The sequence below is a fragment of the Macrotis lagotis genome, chromosome 1 (assembly GCF_037893015.1).
Source record: "Macrotis lagotis isolate mMagLag1 chromosome 1, bilby.v1.9.chrom.fasta, whole genome shotgun sequence".
Lineage (NCBI taxonomy): Eukaryota > Metazoa > Chordata > Mammalia > Peramelemorphia > Peramelidae > Macrotis > Macrotis lagotis.
Window position 1 is genome coordinate 599,278,543 of NC_133658.1, and position 19,753 is coordinate 599,298,295.

The 19,753-nt window shown below is 32.9% G+C and overlaps 1 protein-coding gene across 2 annotated transcripts in view; it reads right to left on the reverse strand.

The window, feature by feature from the left end:
- Nucleotides 1–19,753, reverse strand: part of LOC141507349 (pre-mRNA 3' end processing protein WDR33-like) — a 59,427-nt gene that overhangs the window by 14,622 nt on the left and 25,052 nt on the right. For both annotated transcript variants that reach the window (XM_074214919.1, XM_074214918.1), the window contains exons 2-4: nt 9,398–9,624; nt 2,994–3,062; nt 1,327–1,431 (exon numbers count right to left, since the gene is read on the reverse strand). In XM_074214919.1, coding sequence (XP_074071020.1) covers nt 1,327–1,431; nt 2,994–3,062; nt 9,398–9,601 — 378 coding nt within the window. In that variant the 5' untranslated portion in view covers nt 9,602–9,624. The remainder of the gene's footprint in view (nt 1–1,326; nt 1,432–2,993; nt 3,063–9,397; nt 9,625–19,753) is intronic.

Below are 19,753 nucleotides of genomic sequence, written 5' to 3' on the forward strand. Positions count from 1 at the left end.
TTCAATAGGTATTCAAGTGTAGTAATACTAGATTAGTAGTATAACAACCTGCCTTGGTTTAAAACAATAGTTATGGTGACTAGAACAACTAAATTATTATCCAGCACAGTAAGGAGGTGAGATTTTCAAGAATAGCAAAATAATTTATGCATCTTAAATTTAACCATTTTATCACCACAAGTTATTTTTCCTTTTACCTCTGAAACATATCAGACATAGGGTACCCTGACCCAATATTAAATGATACCTGAGAGTAGAATTTTTCAATTGAGTATTTTTTCCTATTACCTCTTCAAAAATAGTAAAATATATAGGATTGTATGTCCTAAAATTAATCCACTTCAGCCTATTTATTATTTAGTTTTCCATTTTTTTCCTTAAATAGCATTATTCTTACTGTTGTCTATTCTTTTTTCTCATGAATAGTTCTGATTCTTGCAATGCCTGTTTCATTTTATTGCTAACTAATCATTAATATTGAAAAGCACTCACTCCATTTCTGTCCCTTCCTTTTGCTGGTTAATCTCTCAAAGTATTAGGTTACACAATATAACACAAATAAATGAATGCTCTTCCTTTCCTTTTTGCAGACAAAAATCAACATATCAAAGAAATCCTTCAGCATAACTAAGCTTTTTGTGTTACTTTTCATATGGGGAGACATTTTCCTCACATACTCCAAGGTTCACAACCATATCACATAGTCAATACTGCCAGGTATCCCTTAGCCAAATAAGTAACATGCATATGAAGGCAAATCTGAGGTCTATTAAAATAAGTTAACAGCAGGGGGCGGCTAGGTGGAGCAGTGGATAAAGCACTGGCCTTGGAGTCAGGAGTACCTGGGTTCAAATCCGGTCTCAGACACTTACTAATTACCTGTGTGGCCTTGGGCAAGCCACTTAACCCCATTTGCCTTGCAAAATAAAAAAAAAATAATAAATAAATAAAATAAGTTAACAGCAGCTGACTCATACATCTCATACCAACATCAAGAAAAAGGTCAGAAAAGAATCTATATCCTACAATGCACAGGAAGTAGCTATGAAGCCGGAATAATCCATACCCTCCTGGGATAAGCCATAACCCTTTCTCCACAAACAAGGCAATTCATTAATTTTAGCCTACAATGCTATATCTGCAAACTTATAATTTAATACTAGCCTGGATTATTAACTTCAGTAGAAAGGTATTAAAAATTATCAATAAAGAAACTAAATAGAAGCATTTTAAAGTTTTATCAAGCTGCTCATTTTTAAAAAATCATTTATAAATTGGAATGTCCAGATTAAGAGCAGTCACCCAAACACCTAAAAGAATACTCACCCTAACGACAAATACTGGACATTTAACTTTATTGGTAGACGTCCGAACAAATTTAGTTGTTACTGCATTCATAGGATTGTTCAGCATTCCTATAGGTGGAACCAGCTACAAAAGAAAAAAGCACTTTAAGAGTAGAGGACAATATAAGCTATATAACTCTAGCAAATAAACAGTAAAACTCATAATCTTTACTCTTTTTCCTTAAAATATTTCTACATAGCATAAGGTTTACAAGAACTGCTATATGATGTGACAGTCTCTTGAATTAGGGTCAAATTATTGCTAAACAGGTTAAAAAATTAAGGTATAAAAGTCCATCAATAATATAAAATTAGCTTTAAAAAAAAGCTAAAATATTTAAATCTTATTTAATTCCTTTTTAATAGCAAGAAAGCCAGCATATTCTAAAGAATTCTGGAAAATGAAATTTAATTTTCACCTTACACATCCCTTGAAACACCACTTGGTCCATTCATGATAAGAATAACTATATCTTCCATACGTTTTTAAACATATTTGAAGAACATTTTTTTTTTGGTCAAGGTAATGGGGTTAAGTGGCTTGCCCAAGGCCATATAGCTAGGTAATTATTAAGTGTTTGAGGCCAAATTTCAACTTGGATACTCCTGACTCCAGGGCCCGTGCTCTAACCACTGAGCAACGTAGCTGCCCCAAGAACATTGCTTTGTTTTTTTTAAGTAATTATTTTTTCTCAATTACACATAAAGACAATTTTTAACATTGATTTTTTACAAATTTTGAATTCTAAGTTCTCTCTCCCTCCTGTCCTTTTTCCTCCCTGAAACAGTAAGCAATTTGAAAGAGATCATACATGTTCAGCCATGCAAAATATATTACCATATTAGTCATTTCTGAAAGACAAACTAAAAAGGAGAAAAATACATGAAAAAATAAAATGCTTCAATCTGCATACATATTCCATCAAGTCATTCTCTGGAAGTGAATAGCATTTTTCCTCATGAGTCCTTTAGAACTGTAGTGGAACACTATTTTGCTAAGAATAACTAAGTTATTCACAGGTAATTATCATACAGTACAGCTTTTATTATGTACAATGTTCTATTGGTTCTGCTCACTTTGCATTAGTTTAAATGTGTCATCACAGATTTTTCTGAGATTCCCATGCCCATGATTCTTATAGCATAGTAAAATTCCATTATAATCAAATACCACTACTGTACAGCCATTCCCCAATTGATGGACATCCTCTAAAATTTCAATTCAATGCCTCAACAAAAGGAGCTGCTATAAAGATTTTTGTACAAATAGGTCCTTCTGGGGCTGCTAGGTGGCACAGTGGATAGTGCACCAGGGTGGAGTCAGGAGGACCTGAGTTCAAATACAACCTCAAACATTTAATAATTACCTAGCTATGTGACCTTGGGCAAGTCACTTAACCCTAGCAAAAACAAAAAAAATAGTCCTCCTCCCATTCCTCCCACCTTTTTTTTAATCTCTTTGGGATATAGATATACAGTGGTATTGCTGGATTAAAGTCAATACATAGTTTTATAATCCTTTGGGGATAGTTTTAAGTTGGTAACCAGAATGGTGAATCACCAGGAAGCATAATTTCTTAGGATACCTTCAAAGTTGAAAGTACTTAAGGATGCCTTATTTTAGGATTCTGATAAAATGATACTTACATCATTATAATATCCTGCATCAGGTTGTATTGCTCGCATATCTCGTTGGTCTCTCTGCCACACTCTGTTCTGTGGTTATTAAAAAAAAAAAAAATAAAGTTGATTATATTCCCTTCTGTATTCCAGTGAATCCTGAGCAAAATAAAAGGATATGTATTAATAGAAGAAAAAAATAGGACTGAGATTGCAAAAAGCTAAACTATACTTTGCAATTTACTTATTGACAGTTTGTTTTTTAATGTACAGGAGTGGAAAAACCTTTTTATGCCAAGGGTCACTTGGATACTTATAACATCATTTATAGGCTGAATGTGTTAATTAATTCACCCCTATAAAGCTCCTAGATTTAGTGAATTTTGAATCCATTCCCCACCCCCTGCCCCAAGGCTGCCTTGGTAGCACCAGACCAAATACTTTCACTGGCCTTATATGGCCCAAAGGCTGTAGGTTTCCCACCCCTGATTTAAAACAATGAAACATAATAACAATATAGCTAAGTATATAGATGAGTAGTGTTTTCTCCTTGCAAAAGGGAGGGAAAGAAATCATAGTGACTATTGAGTACCATGCTTCAATTCTACCCTTTTTAAAATGTATTAAGATCTTTCTAAAATTAATAAGCAGGGCAGCTATGTTATGCAGTAGATAGAGCATTGGCCCTGGAGTCAGGAGAACCTGAGTTCAAATCTGGTCTCAGATACTTAATAATTTGCCCAGCTGTGTGACCTTGGCAAGTCACTTAAACCCATCACCTTAAATGAATAAAAATTTAAAAAATTAATAAACAATCAACTATGATACTGTTTAGATAAGTTGAGACAATGAATTTGATCTAACATAAAGATATACCGCAAAATGGTTTTTTTCACTAAATTTTACGGTTTTTGTCTCTTGTAAAAGTGATGTACATAATAATTACCAAAAAAGTGAGACTCTTATAAAACCATATCAGCAATAGCTTTAATAGTCTTGAGTTTTTCTCACATTTAAAAATGCATCATTTTCATCAACTTATCTGTATCCTTTGGCATTTTTGCAATATTTCAGTATCACCAACTTCAGACTGCCTAGCAGGGTTAATTTAGAATTGTAGTAACTTTGAACTACAAAATACTCCAATATCATCTAATCCAATTATATCATTACACAATCTGAAAACTGTAGTACAAAATAATTCTGTAAAAATTGTCCAAGTCTATATTGCTAATGAATGGCTTTAATTCAAGTTCCTATGTCCTTCCCAAGCTCTTCTTGTTACTCATCATTGCTCTTCACAATAATCTTTATCTCAATTCACTATCTTAAACTTCTTGCTATAAAAAACAGTAACTTAAACAACTCACCTGTGTGACCATATTATCTTCTCTGATTAGAAAAAGCATCATTTCATGGATTTTTAAAATGCTACTGCTAAAGGTAATTGAGTCCATTTTGGGAACTATGGGTATTAAAACTCATATATTTGAGAGTAAACTTTTGAGATTTGAAGAGTTCCGATCATCCCTTCTTTGAATTATCCAATCCATAGTGAATATCCAATTCAAGGAATGTGCCAGGTCAGTTCAGATTCACTCTCTGATTCTTCTCTGGACTCTGGTTCTTGACTCTCTTAAATTCTTTTTCCATTATGGTTTCAAATGCCTACCACTCCACACCTAAGTCAATTTTACTTTTCAACCGGAGAAGGTGCTAGATTAAAATTTTACTACTTTTTATACATTGCTGATATAGTGGATATCTGAACATATTACACATAGTTATGAAAAGCACAGTGAATTTGTCTGCTGCTCTCTGGCAGATCAATTCACCCACCAAAAAAAGCACATATTTATCAATGATTCTAGGCAATAAAGTAATTTATATTACCATATTTGTTGCACATATTTGGAACTCCAAATACAAGGGGAGGGGGGGAGAACTGGGGTTTGGGCAATGTAAAAAGATAGGCTATTGGTTAAAAGTTACTAAAAACAAACTATTGGAACTTTATTGACTTTTATGAGAAAATCAAAGAAATGTGGAATGCTAGAATTTAAAAATTAAAGTGCTAGATTTTAATATTTTAACTATTTTTAATATTTGGAAGCTAGCAAAAAAGTTTTATAAAATTTTACATATTGATTTCTGAAAATACTGTAATATTGTAATCCCATAGTAGAATACTTCTGTCCCTCTCACCCTGTTTTTGGTCCTTATAGCTCCACTGTATAGTCTGACACATTACAAGTTCTAAATAAATGCTTATTTTAGGGAAAAGCTAAAAAGTAAAAAATTCTATTCTGTATGCAGCAATTTTAATAGTATAAAAACATTTTAAAAGTATAAAAACATTTCATGGCTTACCATTGAAGTCATGTAGATGTCACTATAAATGATATAAAATAATAGGTCTTCAAGATGATACAAACATTCATTAAGTGCTTTATTGTGTGCCATGAATTGTGTTAAGTAATGAAGATACAAATAAAAACAAAAACATAGCTCAGCACCCAAGGAGCTCCCATTCTCATGGGGAAAATCAAAATGCAAACCATTACATAAGAGATATGTAAGGAAAAATCAGAAATAATCTCAGAGGGAAGACACATTAGCATAGCCGCTAGGGAACAGGAAGAGGACAACACTAAGAAAGGCTTAATATAAATGACATTTAAGCTGAGTCTTGAATGAAGTCAGGGATCATAGGATGCAGATATCAGAAGGGAGAGGTTTCTAGAGATGAACTGCTTTTTGTGAAGAACAGCAAGTGAAACAGAAAAAGATGGATTCTAGTTTTTGTGAAATGAGTTAAAATTTTAAGACTGAAATGATAGAAAGGAGCAAGAACTGAAAATGAGGTAAAGAATATTTTGAATCTCTGAAGAATCAAGGACCTGTGTCTAAGCTGAAGGTGCAGAAAAGAGAATGTAGTAAAAGAGAACCCCATCTACTCTATTATTAATTCTGTTTTTCTCAACCAAGAAAAATGATATACAGTATGAGAAGAAAGGAGGTCATGGTTAAGAAGAAAAGTTCCTATACAAAGCATAATATTTATAGTATCACTGTCTATCAGAAGCAAGGAACTAGAAAGTAGATACTCTAAACTAACAGTGGTACATAAATATGTATGTTATATGCTAATAAAAATAAAAATGAATACAGAGAAGCATGGAAAGGAATGCACTGAAGTGTAGTGGAGTAAAAAATATTTAAGAACATACATAAATACAAAAATATACCTGGAAAAAAAATGGGAATTTTGCAAAATTACAAAAGAGCAAGAATTTAAAGAGATGATATTTAAAACTGCTGTCAGTGATTTTTGAGAAAGCAAAGGAAAAAAGCTTTGGAAATGAAAACAGGCAATACTGTACCAGATTTTAAAAACAAGTTGGTGAAACAATTAGCAATTTTAGCAAAGTTGTAGGATAGAAAACAAATACACATAAATCATTAGCACAAAGCATAGGAGCATGAGACAGAAAGAGAAATTCCATTTAGAGTATTTGCAGATAACATAAAATGCTTGGGAGTCTACCTGCCCAGACAAACTCTGAAACTATATGAAAACAATTACAAAACATATTTCACACAAATAAAATCAGATCTAAATAACTGGACAATGTCAAATGCTCATGGGAAAGCTGATCTAATATAATAAAATGACAATTCTAACTAAATTAAATGACTTATTCAGTGTCATGTCAAGCAAACTAAAAAAATATATTTTATTGAATTAGAAAAAAAGTTACAAAATTCATGTGAAGAAATAGAAAATCATGGGGAAAACATGCCTGATCTTACCAGATCCAAAATTATATTATAAAGCAGAAGTCATCAAAACTGTTTGGTACTGGATAAGAAATAAAGTGATGAATCAATGAAATAGATTAGATACAAAAGAAACAGTAATAAATAATTATAGTAATCTATTGTTTGATGAACCCAAAGACTCCAACTTCTGGAATAAAAATTCCCTTTTTTATAAAAACTATTGGGCAAACTGAAAGAGTCTGGTAAAAAGTAGGCATAGACCAACATCTCTTACACACCTTATACAAAGATATGGTCGAAATAAGTACAAGAGTTAGACATAAAAGGTGACATTATAAGCCAAATAGGAGAATAAGAAATAGTTTAACTACACAGAGGTATAGAAAGAGGAGCATTTCATTTTGTGACCAAAGAAGAAAGAGATTAGGTAGCGCAGTGGATAGAGCATTGGGCCGACACTTAACAATTAACTAGCTGTATGACCTTGGGCAAGTCACTTAACACCACTGCTTTAAATGAATAAAATATAAAATAAAAATAAAAATAAGGAATAGATAGAAGAACATTATAAATTACAAGATGAATAATGTCAATTACATTTAAAAAGTATTGCTCAAATAAAACCAATACAAGCAAGAGTAGAAAAATGCAAAAGTTGGGAAACAACTTTTACAGCTAGTGTTTCTGACAAGGAACTCATTTCAAATTTACAATAATACAAGTAATTTGCCAATTGATAAATGGTAAGAAGATATGAACAGGCAATTCTCAGATGAAGAAATTAAACCTATCTACAGTCATATAAAAAGGATCTAAATATTTATTGATTAAAACAACTCTGAGGCACCATCTCACACATATCAGAATGGTCAATATGACAAAAAAGGAAAATGAGCAATGTTGAGAGGGGATGTAGAAAAACTGGGACACTAATGCATCACTGGGGCAATAAAACTGTGGATATATCTTTTGACCCAGCAATACTATTACTAGGTCTATATGCCAAAGAGATCATAAAAGAGGGCAGGGGGGAAACCACAAATACAAAAATATTTATAGCAGCTCTTTTTTATAGCAAAGAATTAGATATTGAGGGTATGTCCTTCAACTGGGGAAATGGCTTAACAAAGTGTGGTATATGAATGTCATGGAGTGCTACTATTCTGTATGAAATTATGAGGGATGGGACTTCAGAAAAGCTGGAAAGACTTCCAAGAACTGATGCTGAGTGAAGTGTGCAAAACCAGAAGAACATTGAACACCAACACCATCAACAGTAACATTGTGTGATGATCAATTATGATGGACTTCTAATAATAGTGGGGGCTTTTGAGATATGAATTCCAAGGTAAATAAAAAAAAGACAGTAAATAAAAAAAAGACGCAAAAAGAACTTGGACCTTGTTGATACTAAACACACAACTACCAACTTGTATCATAAAATTATAAATTATACATCTATCAAGGGCAGTTCTGATGAAAATTCTAGGAAGGTAGAGAAAATATTTTGCAAAAAGCATAGTTAGGTTCCTAATATAGTCAGATGTTCATGCTATATTAACACAGCAGTCTTTCAATGCCAAAATATAAATAAAATACAGTGTCCCCTTTTACCAATCTCCAAATATTAACTAAATAAAGGGCAACCATCTTTTAAAAAGATAATTATTTCCCTAATTTGTTATATGAATATAGGATATGCACAACCATGTTCTCAACTCCTAAATAACTATAAAGATTATTCCAATGTAAAATTGATTTGCATGCAATTTAATCATTTAGTCAAAGAACAATTACTAAGAAAGAAATGATATAAAGAAATAAAGAATATTTTGGAAAATATTATCACTTCTGTTATTTAATGTTCTCTTGAACCTTTTAAAAACATAGCCTCATGACATTCTTATGACCAAAATTAATCTTACAATAATGCCTTCAGTACTTTTTTAAAAAAAATCATAACTGAGCTCAACTACAATGCTGCTAAACTGTGTTATACCATCATAGGTTGATTGCCCATAACACAAAACTGTGTAAGCATAGACCTAACCCCATGATATTATTTCACTTAATGCTCTGAAGGAGCCATTCAATGCCAGGAGACAAATCATACCCCTAGTCTTAAGTGGAAAAAATTCCTAACAGGCCTCTAAGATATAAGCCAGGCACATCACAAAATTATTGGGAGTAGTTAGACTGGACTATGTTTAAAATGGCAGCAGCATCAATATTAAAGATAAGGGTATTACCAGCACTAAGGATCATCTAAGATTATTTAAAGAATTACAAGTTGATTCAAGTTGCTACTTGAACCGTAATGAATTCTCACATGATTTTATGAAGAATCAAATCAAGATTTCACAGAGTCCATAAAATATTTTTGAATTACCAACACATGGTGTTTAAAGAAAAAGTGATTTGAGGCCATTTTTATAAAAGTGGGATAACAATTCACTTTATTCCAAACAACAATTAAACACAGGCTAATATGACCTTTTTCCTTTCCCTAAAATGAGTAAACAAGAAATGACTGACCAATACAGTCACAGGTAAGTATATTTTTAGGAATTTATATGAAATACAATCTCTGCAGCAAGAAATAAAAAAATGCAATTACATTTCTCCTAAGGTGTATTAACTGAACTTACCTCCAAATATTTGATCACAGAGGGATTGTAGTCTATTGTCTTCCGGTTCACAGCCTTTCTCATTCGTTTTCCATCAAATGTGAGCTGCTGCATTGCCTGCTGCTGTGCAAAGTCTGGTCGTTTGTAAAAGAGCTGCCTCGGTGCCTGGTGCTGGAACCGTGGCATATGGAAAAAACGAGGTGGAGAACCAATTTCTGTAGCCATGGTGATGTTTTCCTTCTAGGACACTGAAAAATTTTTTTAAAATATTTCCTTTTAATAACAAATAAAGCAAAGCATGATTTTTTTCAGAAAACATTTTTAAAACATGAACAATGACTGCTTGCTTCACATTTCCAAAAATGAATTTTTTGTATTTTTCCATCAAGCTAATGTAGAAATAAACTAACTAAAATGGAGACAATAAAGTTATGTTATTCAAATGAGGGTGGTTCCCCATTCTATTCCTAGTTAAGGAGTTTCCTGTTAAAATTCTACAAGCCTCCCCGGACCCTACCCAGGGAATTCTACAAGCCTCCCCAGACCCTACCCAGGGAAGAGTGTACTGTAGTTCTTTAAAAGAGTTTCTAATATTTGTGGGGGGAAAAGAACAGTTGAGAGAAGGTCTTTAAGAATAAACTTTTTCTGGGGGAACATGGGAATAATTGAAGAACATGAGTTTTCATCTACTGGCTTCAAAACTACAGAATAGCAAGATAAATAAATTGTAGACAATACCACAGAAAATTCATAAAAAAATTGATGGCAAGTTTTAAGTGCAGAATATATCCTTTTTTTCTAAAGTCCTAAAAAAATTTGATTTTCGTCAAAAAATAATAGTCAATTTTCATCTCTATAAAACAGGTATGAAATACTTAGTATTTTCTGAATTTTCAAACTGAAATGACATATATTCAGAAGTGCTCAAAAACTATGTTAGCATAGCCTTGCAAAGTACTAATTTTCCAAAATTTAGAATTACAAGCCAGATGATAGATAATATAAAATACTAATCCAACATCTAAAATCTTTAAAGGTACTTCGATTAAAAAAAGATAATTTTTTCAGGTTCAATGATTTTCTATTAAAAAGCATAATCTAGGAGTGGCAGGGTGGAGCAGTAGATTGAGTACCAGACCTGGAGTCAGGAGTACCTGAGTTTAAATTTGACCTCATACACTTATAATTACCTAGCTGTGTGGCCTTGGGCAAGCCACTTAACCCCACTGCCTTGCTAAAACCTTAAAAAAAAGTATAATCTAAATTATTTTACCAACACTGTAACCGTATTTATATTAATACAGCATTCAATAGTGAGTTTTTACAGTTAGTTAAAAATATTAATAAACTTTTTTTTATTTAAGGCTGAGATAGGAAAAACTTTTAGAACAAACTCTTCCATCATTAGTAACAATGACACCATTATATTTGTAAGTTAACATCATAATCTTTCATGACCAAGTGGAAATGGTATTTTTTAAAAAGGTTGAAAGACTACCTAAGGTGCACGATTCACAAAATAGCAATCAATTTACCAAAGCATTACAAATAATTATATAAAGGCAATGACAAAACATTCCTTAAAGAGCTCTTATAGATATAAAATTACAATTGGTATTAATTTTAAAAAGAGAAAAGTGATTAATGAACCCAACTAGACAAAGAAAAATCAGAGACAGAAGGAGCTTTTATAGATGAAGCACAGGAGAGAGCTGAATTTGAAGATACATTGTGGCATAAAAATGGAGTCAATAGATAAAAGGGAAATGTAATGGGAGAAAGAAAAAGAAGAGAAATAGGTTAAGATATTTCATATAATAAGATTTTCCTTTATTACAATGAGCTATTGCAATGATATGGAAGGGGGGAAGGCAAGGAGGAATGAGGGAATCTTAGCTCTCAGAGGTGGCTAGGAAAAGAAACAGCATATATACTCAATGGGGTATAAGACATCTGGAGTAAGAAGGAGGGGGGAGCAGGAGGAAGGGGTGGGGATGTGAATAAAGGAGGAGAGGATGGACCATGGCGGGAGAGTGGTCAGATATAACACATTTTCTTTTTTACTTCTTGCAAGGGGCTGGGATTGGATGACCTATTCAGGACCATAGGGCCAGGTGGATGCTGGGCCTAAGGAGTGGTATGTGAACTCGGGGCCTCTTGGCCCCAGGGCCGGGGATCTGTCTGCTGCGTCACTCAGATACCCCACAGCAGAGTCAGAGTGAAAAGAGAGATAAAATATAGTACATGGTAGTGGAAAATATGAAAGGAGGGAATTGTGATCAGCCATGGCAACAGTGGAAAAATATGGAAGTAACTTTTGTACATGGACTTATCATAAAGAATGTGATCCACCCGCGTCAGAGCTGGAGGTGTTGAAACACAGACTGCAGCACAATTTCTTTATTATTATTATTATTATTATTATTATTATTATTATTATTATTATTATTACAATTTCATTATTATTGTTGTTGTTGTTGTTGTTGTTGTTGTTTATTATTTATTATTGTTATTTATTATTGTTATTGTTATTATTGGGGGGGGTGCAGGGAAAATGGGGCTTGTTGGCCTGCCTGGGGCTGCATAGCTGGGTGATTGTTGGGTGTCTGAGGCCAGATTTGGACCCAAGTGCTCCTGGCACACAAGGGCCAGTGCTCTGTCCCCTACCCAGCCGCCCCTACCATTATTGTTGTTGTTGCTGTTGTTGTTATTTCTATTTTATTTTATTTGGGGTCTCTCTCTCTTTTTTTTTTTTTGGTTTTTGCAGGGCAATGGGGTTGGGGTGGCTTGCCCAGGGTCACACAGATGGCTGATTGTCCGGTGTCTTGAGCCGGATTTGGGCTCGGGTGCTCCTGGCTCCAGGGCCGGTGCTCTGTCCACTGTGCCACCTGGCCATACCTACTATTATTATTATTATTATTATTATTATTATTATTATTATTATTATTATTATTGTTCGTGTGTGTGTGTTTTGTTTTAATTTTTTTCTCTCCCCTTTATCGCCCATGCAGGTCTATTATTTTTGGGGAGAGAGGGTTTTATGTTTACTCTTAAACAAGAATATTTTAGTAATATATAAAAAAAATTTGTATAAAATAAGAATAAAAAAGGAAAAAAATTCAAAATATATAACCTTTGATATTCTAGTTCACACATTTAAAAAAAAATCAGATCCATGGTTAAACAATAATCTTCCAGTGATGTTATTCATGTTAAGGATGAAATATATCAAACTCTCAAAGAACTAAAAGTTCAGAGAATAATGGAGATGGCACATGTAGAACATAAACAGATACATTACAATGAAGAAATAACGCTCAAGTCAAATTATTACCAAAGAGATATTTGACTCAGAAAAATAAGAGCTAAATGAACAATGAAAATAAGAGATAATAATGTACAACTTGTGCATCCACCTGAAATCAAGGAAATGGATAAAACAAGCAACTAAGGTTAAGTCAAGTTATCAAATGCTAACTGACTTCAGGTTTGCCTTAGCAATTTCAGCTCCAGAGAATGAACTGGGAACCTAAGGATTACATCAAGAAATCTAGAGGAAGATATCTGGTGTGCTGGAATCCAACACATACTAAATGATTTATGGAAGGACAATGACAAGAGTCACAAAAAAGGGACAGGCATGAACCAGTTGTGTTCCTCATCTTTGGAAGGAGTGCCCCTAATAATGAGGATCAGGGTAGGAAAAGATGATTACAAAATAAAAAAATCAAGGTTGCTATCCTGGGTTTTGTCCTCATGACAAATCAAAAACATCAGAAGGGAAATGAGTTTGGAAGGAAAAGTATAAAGTAAAATGAGAAGGATCTAGGAAGCAACACTGGGATATAATAACATAATATTCATAGTTCACAAATATTTTATATCTTTTGTGTAAGTGAAAAAAATAAGAAGATTCATTGATTGATGGTTGCAGCGTGATAAAGGAATTTAAGGGGCACCTAGGTGGCGCAGTGGATAGAGCAATTGGCCCTGGAGTCAGGAGTACCTGAGTTCAAATCCGACCTCAGACACTTAATAATTGCCTAGTTGTATGACCTTGGGCAAGTCACTTAACCCCATTGCCTTGCAAAAACTAAAAAAAAAAAAAGGAATTTAAAGAAATCTAAGAAATATGAATTGACCCAGAGGAAAATAATATAAGAAATCCAGATTTCACAATAACTGTTATTTTTTAAATGTTAAAATGAAACCAAGGACCAATTCCAATTGTAACATACAATTTGGGGAGACTGAATGAGAAATGGTGTAAAGTTAGTTAGTTGCTTGTTTTTGCTGAATTATTTTTTTCTTGGTTCTTCTGATTACAAAAAATTCTCTTGACTCATTAGGCTGGAGATCAAGGAGAAAGATTAAAGAGTAATATCCAGAAACTACTGAAGGCATCAAAACAACTTTTTTTTAATGCAAAAATGTATATGTGTTCATAAAGACGGATGGATGGATGGATGGATGGGAAACCAAAGAAAAAATTAGCATGAATAACCTGATATTTTTATAGGTCCACTAGTGAGATTCAGAATAATGAGTGAATTTAGAGCACTGTTCTGTTTTTGTCTTTATAACCCCAAAACACAGTACAGTAACTGGCATATAGTAAGTAGTTAATAAATGTGTGTTGGATTAAACTGAACTGCAAAATTCTTGACAATTTCTACCTCAAAACCTATTAAGGGGAAATGGAAAAAAAAGATCCTGGGCAACTATATAGGTACGTAAAAACTGAGGCAACTGTAAAACTCAATGCCCTTATATACCACTTATAAATGGTATACACAGTGTCTCAAAAGTCTCTAAGAGTTTCAAACTGCACTCAAGATTTTGGGGACACATGGAACAGTGTCTTTTTTACACTTATGATTTCAAACTCAAATAGAAATGGAGAGGTCACTAAACCTATATACAAGAATCCCTGATTGCATAATGATTTTTTAAAATTCACATTTTAATGTTACCTATATTTTGCTATGTATATATATACACATACATATAACACATAATTGTGAAATTATACAATAATCTATACGTACTCATAAGAACCTAGAAGATCTATGTTTAACACCTCTACTTTTTCATTGAGTAATGTGTCTCTTTTACAAAAATAAAAGCTCTCTCTCAAAAAAAGGACTACAAGTATATCAGAGAAGAGTACTAGTGGAGGTTAAATAATCAAAGGTTTCATTAAGTAGCATTTTATCTGAGTCTTGTAGGCAGTGTCCAATTATGAAATAAAAGTAAACAAGAGAGAAACATTATACAATACACAGAGATGTTTAGTCAGAAAACCTGAATGTGAATCATGCCTCAGATTCTTACCAGTTGCATGACTGAGCAAGTAAAACAACACTCTCAGTCTTAAGTTTCCTCATCTGTAAAATAACAATAAAAGCACCTGCCTCCTCACAGTGATTTAGGGGAAAATGCATAAAATTACACACATACAATGTGTTTTGCAAACTTTAAAGTACTATATAAATGTTTCCTATTGCTATTACTATGCAAGAACATTATTACTGAATTGACAATACAAAAATAGTGGAAAAATTCCTATGATGTAAGCAAGACAATGAGACACAAAAGTCTAGGGAAAAAAGTAACAGGAATCAAAAAAAAACCCATTCATAAATACCCAGAATGAGGTAAAGACAAAAACGCTATTTCCAAAGATATTTTCTCCCAAAGAAAATTTACCTTCAACTGTAAACCAGAAGTCAAAAAAAGAAAAGAAACATTTTCAAAAAATTAACAAGTCATAATTTTTAAACTGGATAGGACTTTGGGGAAGGTCTACACTCCCCTAACTTTGCTGTACATGTATCAACTCTATGAATTCAATTCATTGTGCTAATTACTGATCATCCATTACAGACAGTGGAAAGAAGAGGGGATTTCATTCTTTTTTTCTTAATGGGGGAAGCTAGAGATGTCAAGAAGGAAGAGACAGATTTCATTAATGGGGAGGCAGTTTTAATTAGGAAAAAAATTCAATTAAAAAGAATGAACATTTCATTAGCAATCTTGAGACAGAGGTCCTCAGTAACATCCCTGACTAACTAAATAACTTGGTAATATCAATGCCTCTGGGCTTCAGGTTATTATTTAAAAAACAAAACTGGACTGGAAACTGACCTTCAGCTTTAAAATTCAGTGATTATACTTTGATAATATCAGTACAAGAAATAAAACAGTAGTATAAGATATGGCCCTTGTCCTTAGGTAGTTCACAATTTCCTCAAGGGTAACTTAAGTTAAGCTAAGAAGTAAAGCATAAAAGAGCATCTGAATAACTAGGCAATCTATGACAGTAAATTAACATAAGAAAAATATATTTTCATTTTATTTTCAATAAAATCTCAAATTATTTGTTAATATAAAACCTCACAATCATAAAGAACTTTAAAGTTGACAACTATCTTATGAGGTAGTGAAAAATTCAACCTTTTTTTCTCAATGTAATAGTAATGATGGCAATAATAATAGTGCTTATGTAATGTTTTACATTTTGCAAATCACTTTACAAATATCTCATTTTATCCTCACAATAACCCTAGGAAGTGGATGTTGTTGTTAATATTATTATTATTATTAATATCATCATCATCATCATCATCATCATCATCCAAATTTTAAAGAAACTAAGACTGGAATAAATTATGCGATTAGTTAGCTTAAGGTCACACGTCTATTATTTGAGGCTGATTTGAAATCAGTTCTTTCAGATTTTAGGTCCAGGGCTCTATTTCAAAATCAAGCTGCCTATCACCATATCTATGTGATTCTATTATGTCTTATGTGACAATATTTTTTTCCAGAAATGTATTCCATAGCATTTATATGTCACTGGTACAACAACAATGCAACAAGAATATGAGAATTCATGCAAAAGTATAAAGAATACCTCCACAGACTGATATAGCAGCTAGTTAGCTGAAGAAGCTTCAAATAAAAAAATATTTCCAGAAAACTAGGATGCAAAGGTCAAGGAGAAATCCAAGTGCTATGAGCAATTTAAAGAGGGAGAGATGCCTTTCAGCAAAAACACAGACAGATGCAAAAACAACCAGATTTAGTCCTTTCAAGAAGGGGAAAAGTACTTCACAAAATGCACGAATAACAAATTTTTGTTCCTATAAAAATTCTTAGCAAAAATTATTCTTCTACTGCCAAAAAAACCTTACAATTTTATGTTTACATTAAAATAAAACAGCAGAACTTTGAGAACTATTTTATGAGGTAGATAGTGAGAGAATTATCCCTATTTTATAGATGAGAAAATTTAAGGCCCATAAAGGTGAAATAATTTTTTCCAGAGATACAGAGTTGGCTGAGTCAAATCTTGAAATCAAATCCTTTAACTCTTAGGTTTGAATACCCCTTCTGCTAAGACAAGGACTCTTTAACCCTTTGTGTGAGTCACAAAACCCTTTATAGCTCTGAAGAAGCCTATGGATACTTCTCAGAATGTTTTTAAATATATAATATATACAAGCTTACAAAGGAAACCAATCATATTCAAATGTTATTCCCCAAATAAACTCACAGATCTCCCTTCCATTCACAAATGAGGTTGGGGCACACCCATGTCTAATCTCACATTAAGAAGCCTTTTTTATACCATATTGTTTCTCAAATGTGCACAAATTTTTTTTCAAATATTTTTCAAACCACAAATGACAAATGATATCTAAAAAAGTTTTAATGGAAAAGAGTTAAATATTTTTGTCATCCTTGTTGTAGTGATTAGGATAATAGAACTGAGTCCAACCAGGCCTATAAGCAAAGTATAAAAAGCGACAGACTACTTCAAAAGGTGCTCACTGACTAATAATTCATTTTGATGGAGTTATGAAAGATTACAACCATTGAGGAATTATGCAAATTAAGTAGTTAAAGTCTCCTTAAGTTTTGGTCAGAAATTCCAATGCTAGGTACTTACTTTGTCTAAGGAGGTTACTTACAAAAAGAAAGGTCCCCTATACACAAAAACATTTATTAAAGTACTTAACTAGAAACAATTATGTCTATTACTTAGGGAATAGTTAAACTGGCACATAAGATATAATCTTACTGTGTTAATAAAGGATGGTTCTTTGGAAGCAGAAGAAAAAGGGAGAAATATAAGGAAACAAAAAACATCAATAAAGATAATCTTTTTCCCATTAAATACAGCAAAGCAAAACCTCTGTGAATAGTAAAGACAATTGAAAATGTTACTTTCCATTCTTGTAGTTTTTTTTGGTAAACAACAAAGAAAGTTCTTTCATTTTAATAATTAGTCAATCAAGTATTAAGCATTTTATCATATGTGCTGGGTACTATGCTAAGTGTTACGAATACAAATACAAAACAAAGACAATTCCTGCCCTCAAGGAACTTACAATCTAAAGAGAAAAGACAGGGGTGGCTAGGTGGCACAATGGATAGAGCACCAGCCCCAGTGTCAGGAGTACCTGAGTTCAAATCTGGCCTCAGATTGCCTAGCTGTGTGGCCTTGGGCAAGCCACTTAACCCCATTGCTTTGCCAAAAAAAAAGAAAAGAAAAGGAAAAAACCTTAAAAAAAAAGACAATACAAGGAAGCTGAAAAGAGGTTAAGTCTTTAAGGAGAGTAGAAGGTACCCAATGCCTAAAAGCAATGTTAACTGAAACTAAGTTTTTAGAAGTCAGAGTTGAGCCCAGCCTCACCCTTATATAGAGGTCCCAAAGAAATCCATGGTGGTCCAGTCCTCCAGTCAGATTCAATACAATTTATTATATTTAGCCTAAATTTCACTGCCTTTTAGTATAGATTTCATTTATACTGTTGCATTCCTTGTATATATTGTTCTTTGGGGTCTGGTTTGTTTACTTTGTAACAAGCTCATTCAAATCATCCCTTATTTCTCTGAATTGTTCCTGCTCATTGTTCATTTCATTTCAGTAATTTAGGACATTATCTAAAGGAGCTGTGGATATATACCATAATTAATTCCGTTGTTCCCCAGTGAATGAACAATAAGTTAATACCCAATTTTACAAGTTGTATGCTTTAAATATTTTAGTACATCTATCACTGACCTCCTTAGACTAGAAAGTTATGAATTTATCAATTTTTCTCACATAATTCAAATTGCTTTCTAAACTAGTTGTACCAATCTTTTACCAATTGTGAATTAGTATACCTGTTTCCCAAATTCCTCCACCATTACATTTCTCAATCAACAAAGCACATTCTGGCAATGTAGAACGTACAAATTGTACTAACAATTTTGAAATACAGTAGATAGGAAACAATTATCAACTGAAGTAGTTCAAGAGATTAAGAACACAGTAAACAAAATCCCTACTCTATCCAAAAGGCACAGCATAGAACAAATCGAACCAATGAAGAGATATGGCGACCTTTCCAAAAGATCTTAGAATGAACTGCTAAGAGTTAAAACTGAAGTAACAATTCAGGTCCTGATCTAGGGCAGCAAACTCACAGTCCAGTTTGGTACAGAAGTCTGAAAACAATGGTTAGGAAAGTGATGCTGAACCAAAATCAAGAGACTCAACAAAAAGCAATATGCCCCAATATTATCTTCAATGTTGAGGCTAATTTCATTCAGTGAAAAGGGGCAGGCAGTGAATCTTGGAATGATATTACACTCAATCAAGAAATTTCTGTCAGTCTCAAGCACCTATTTCATAAACTGCAATTAATGTGGGCATCACACCTAGGGGAAAAAAGATAATCCAAAATAATTGTAAAAAAAAAATGTAAAGCCCCAAAATGATTAAAATGTACTTTATATACTGATTTAAATTAAGTTACATAGATTGAACAATTTAAAACTAAAAATAAAGTTAGGAATGTGACTATTATTTTATTATTTTTCAAAAATAACCCACCCAGGCACCCTATAAAAAATGTTAATCATTAACATATAATGTGAATTAGCCTTTAACATTGATATGATTACAGAACATATTAAACAAGTTTGGGGCTTCTCAATGCTTAGCATTTACAGTGTTACAAGTCACTATATTATTCTTTTGGCAAGCTTTATTTAGTTTGTTAGTGCCATTAGAGAATGATGAATAAAAAAATCAGAGAAACATGACAAACATTATATGAAGGAAGTTTGGATGAAAAAGAAGAGTTTAGATATGTTTTAATTTTATTTCCCAGAGCAGCACAGTATTAAGAGAATGATGGAGATTGGGTTTGAAACAGAACAGGGAATGCTGGAAAATTAACACAGCATATGGATTCAACTTGAAAAGTATTTATTAATAATCTATGCACTTACAAGCTGTCTAGAATATGCTCTAAGATTTCAGACAAGGAGCTAGAGATATAGCAGTCCCTGTTATGAAAATACAACACAGGGGCGGCT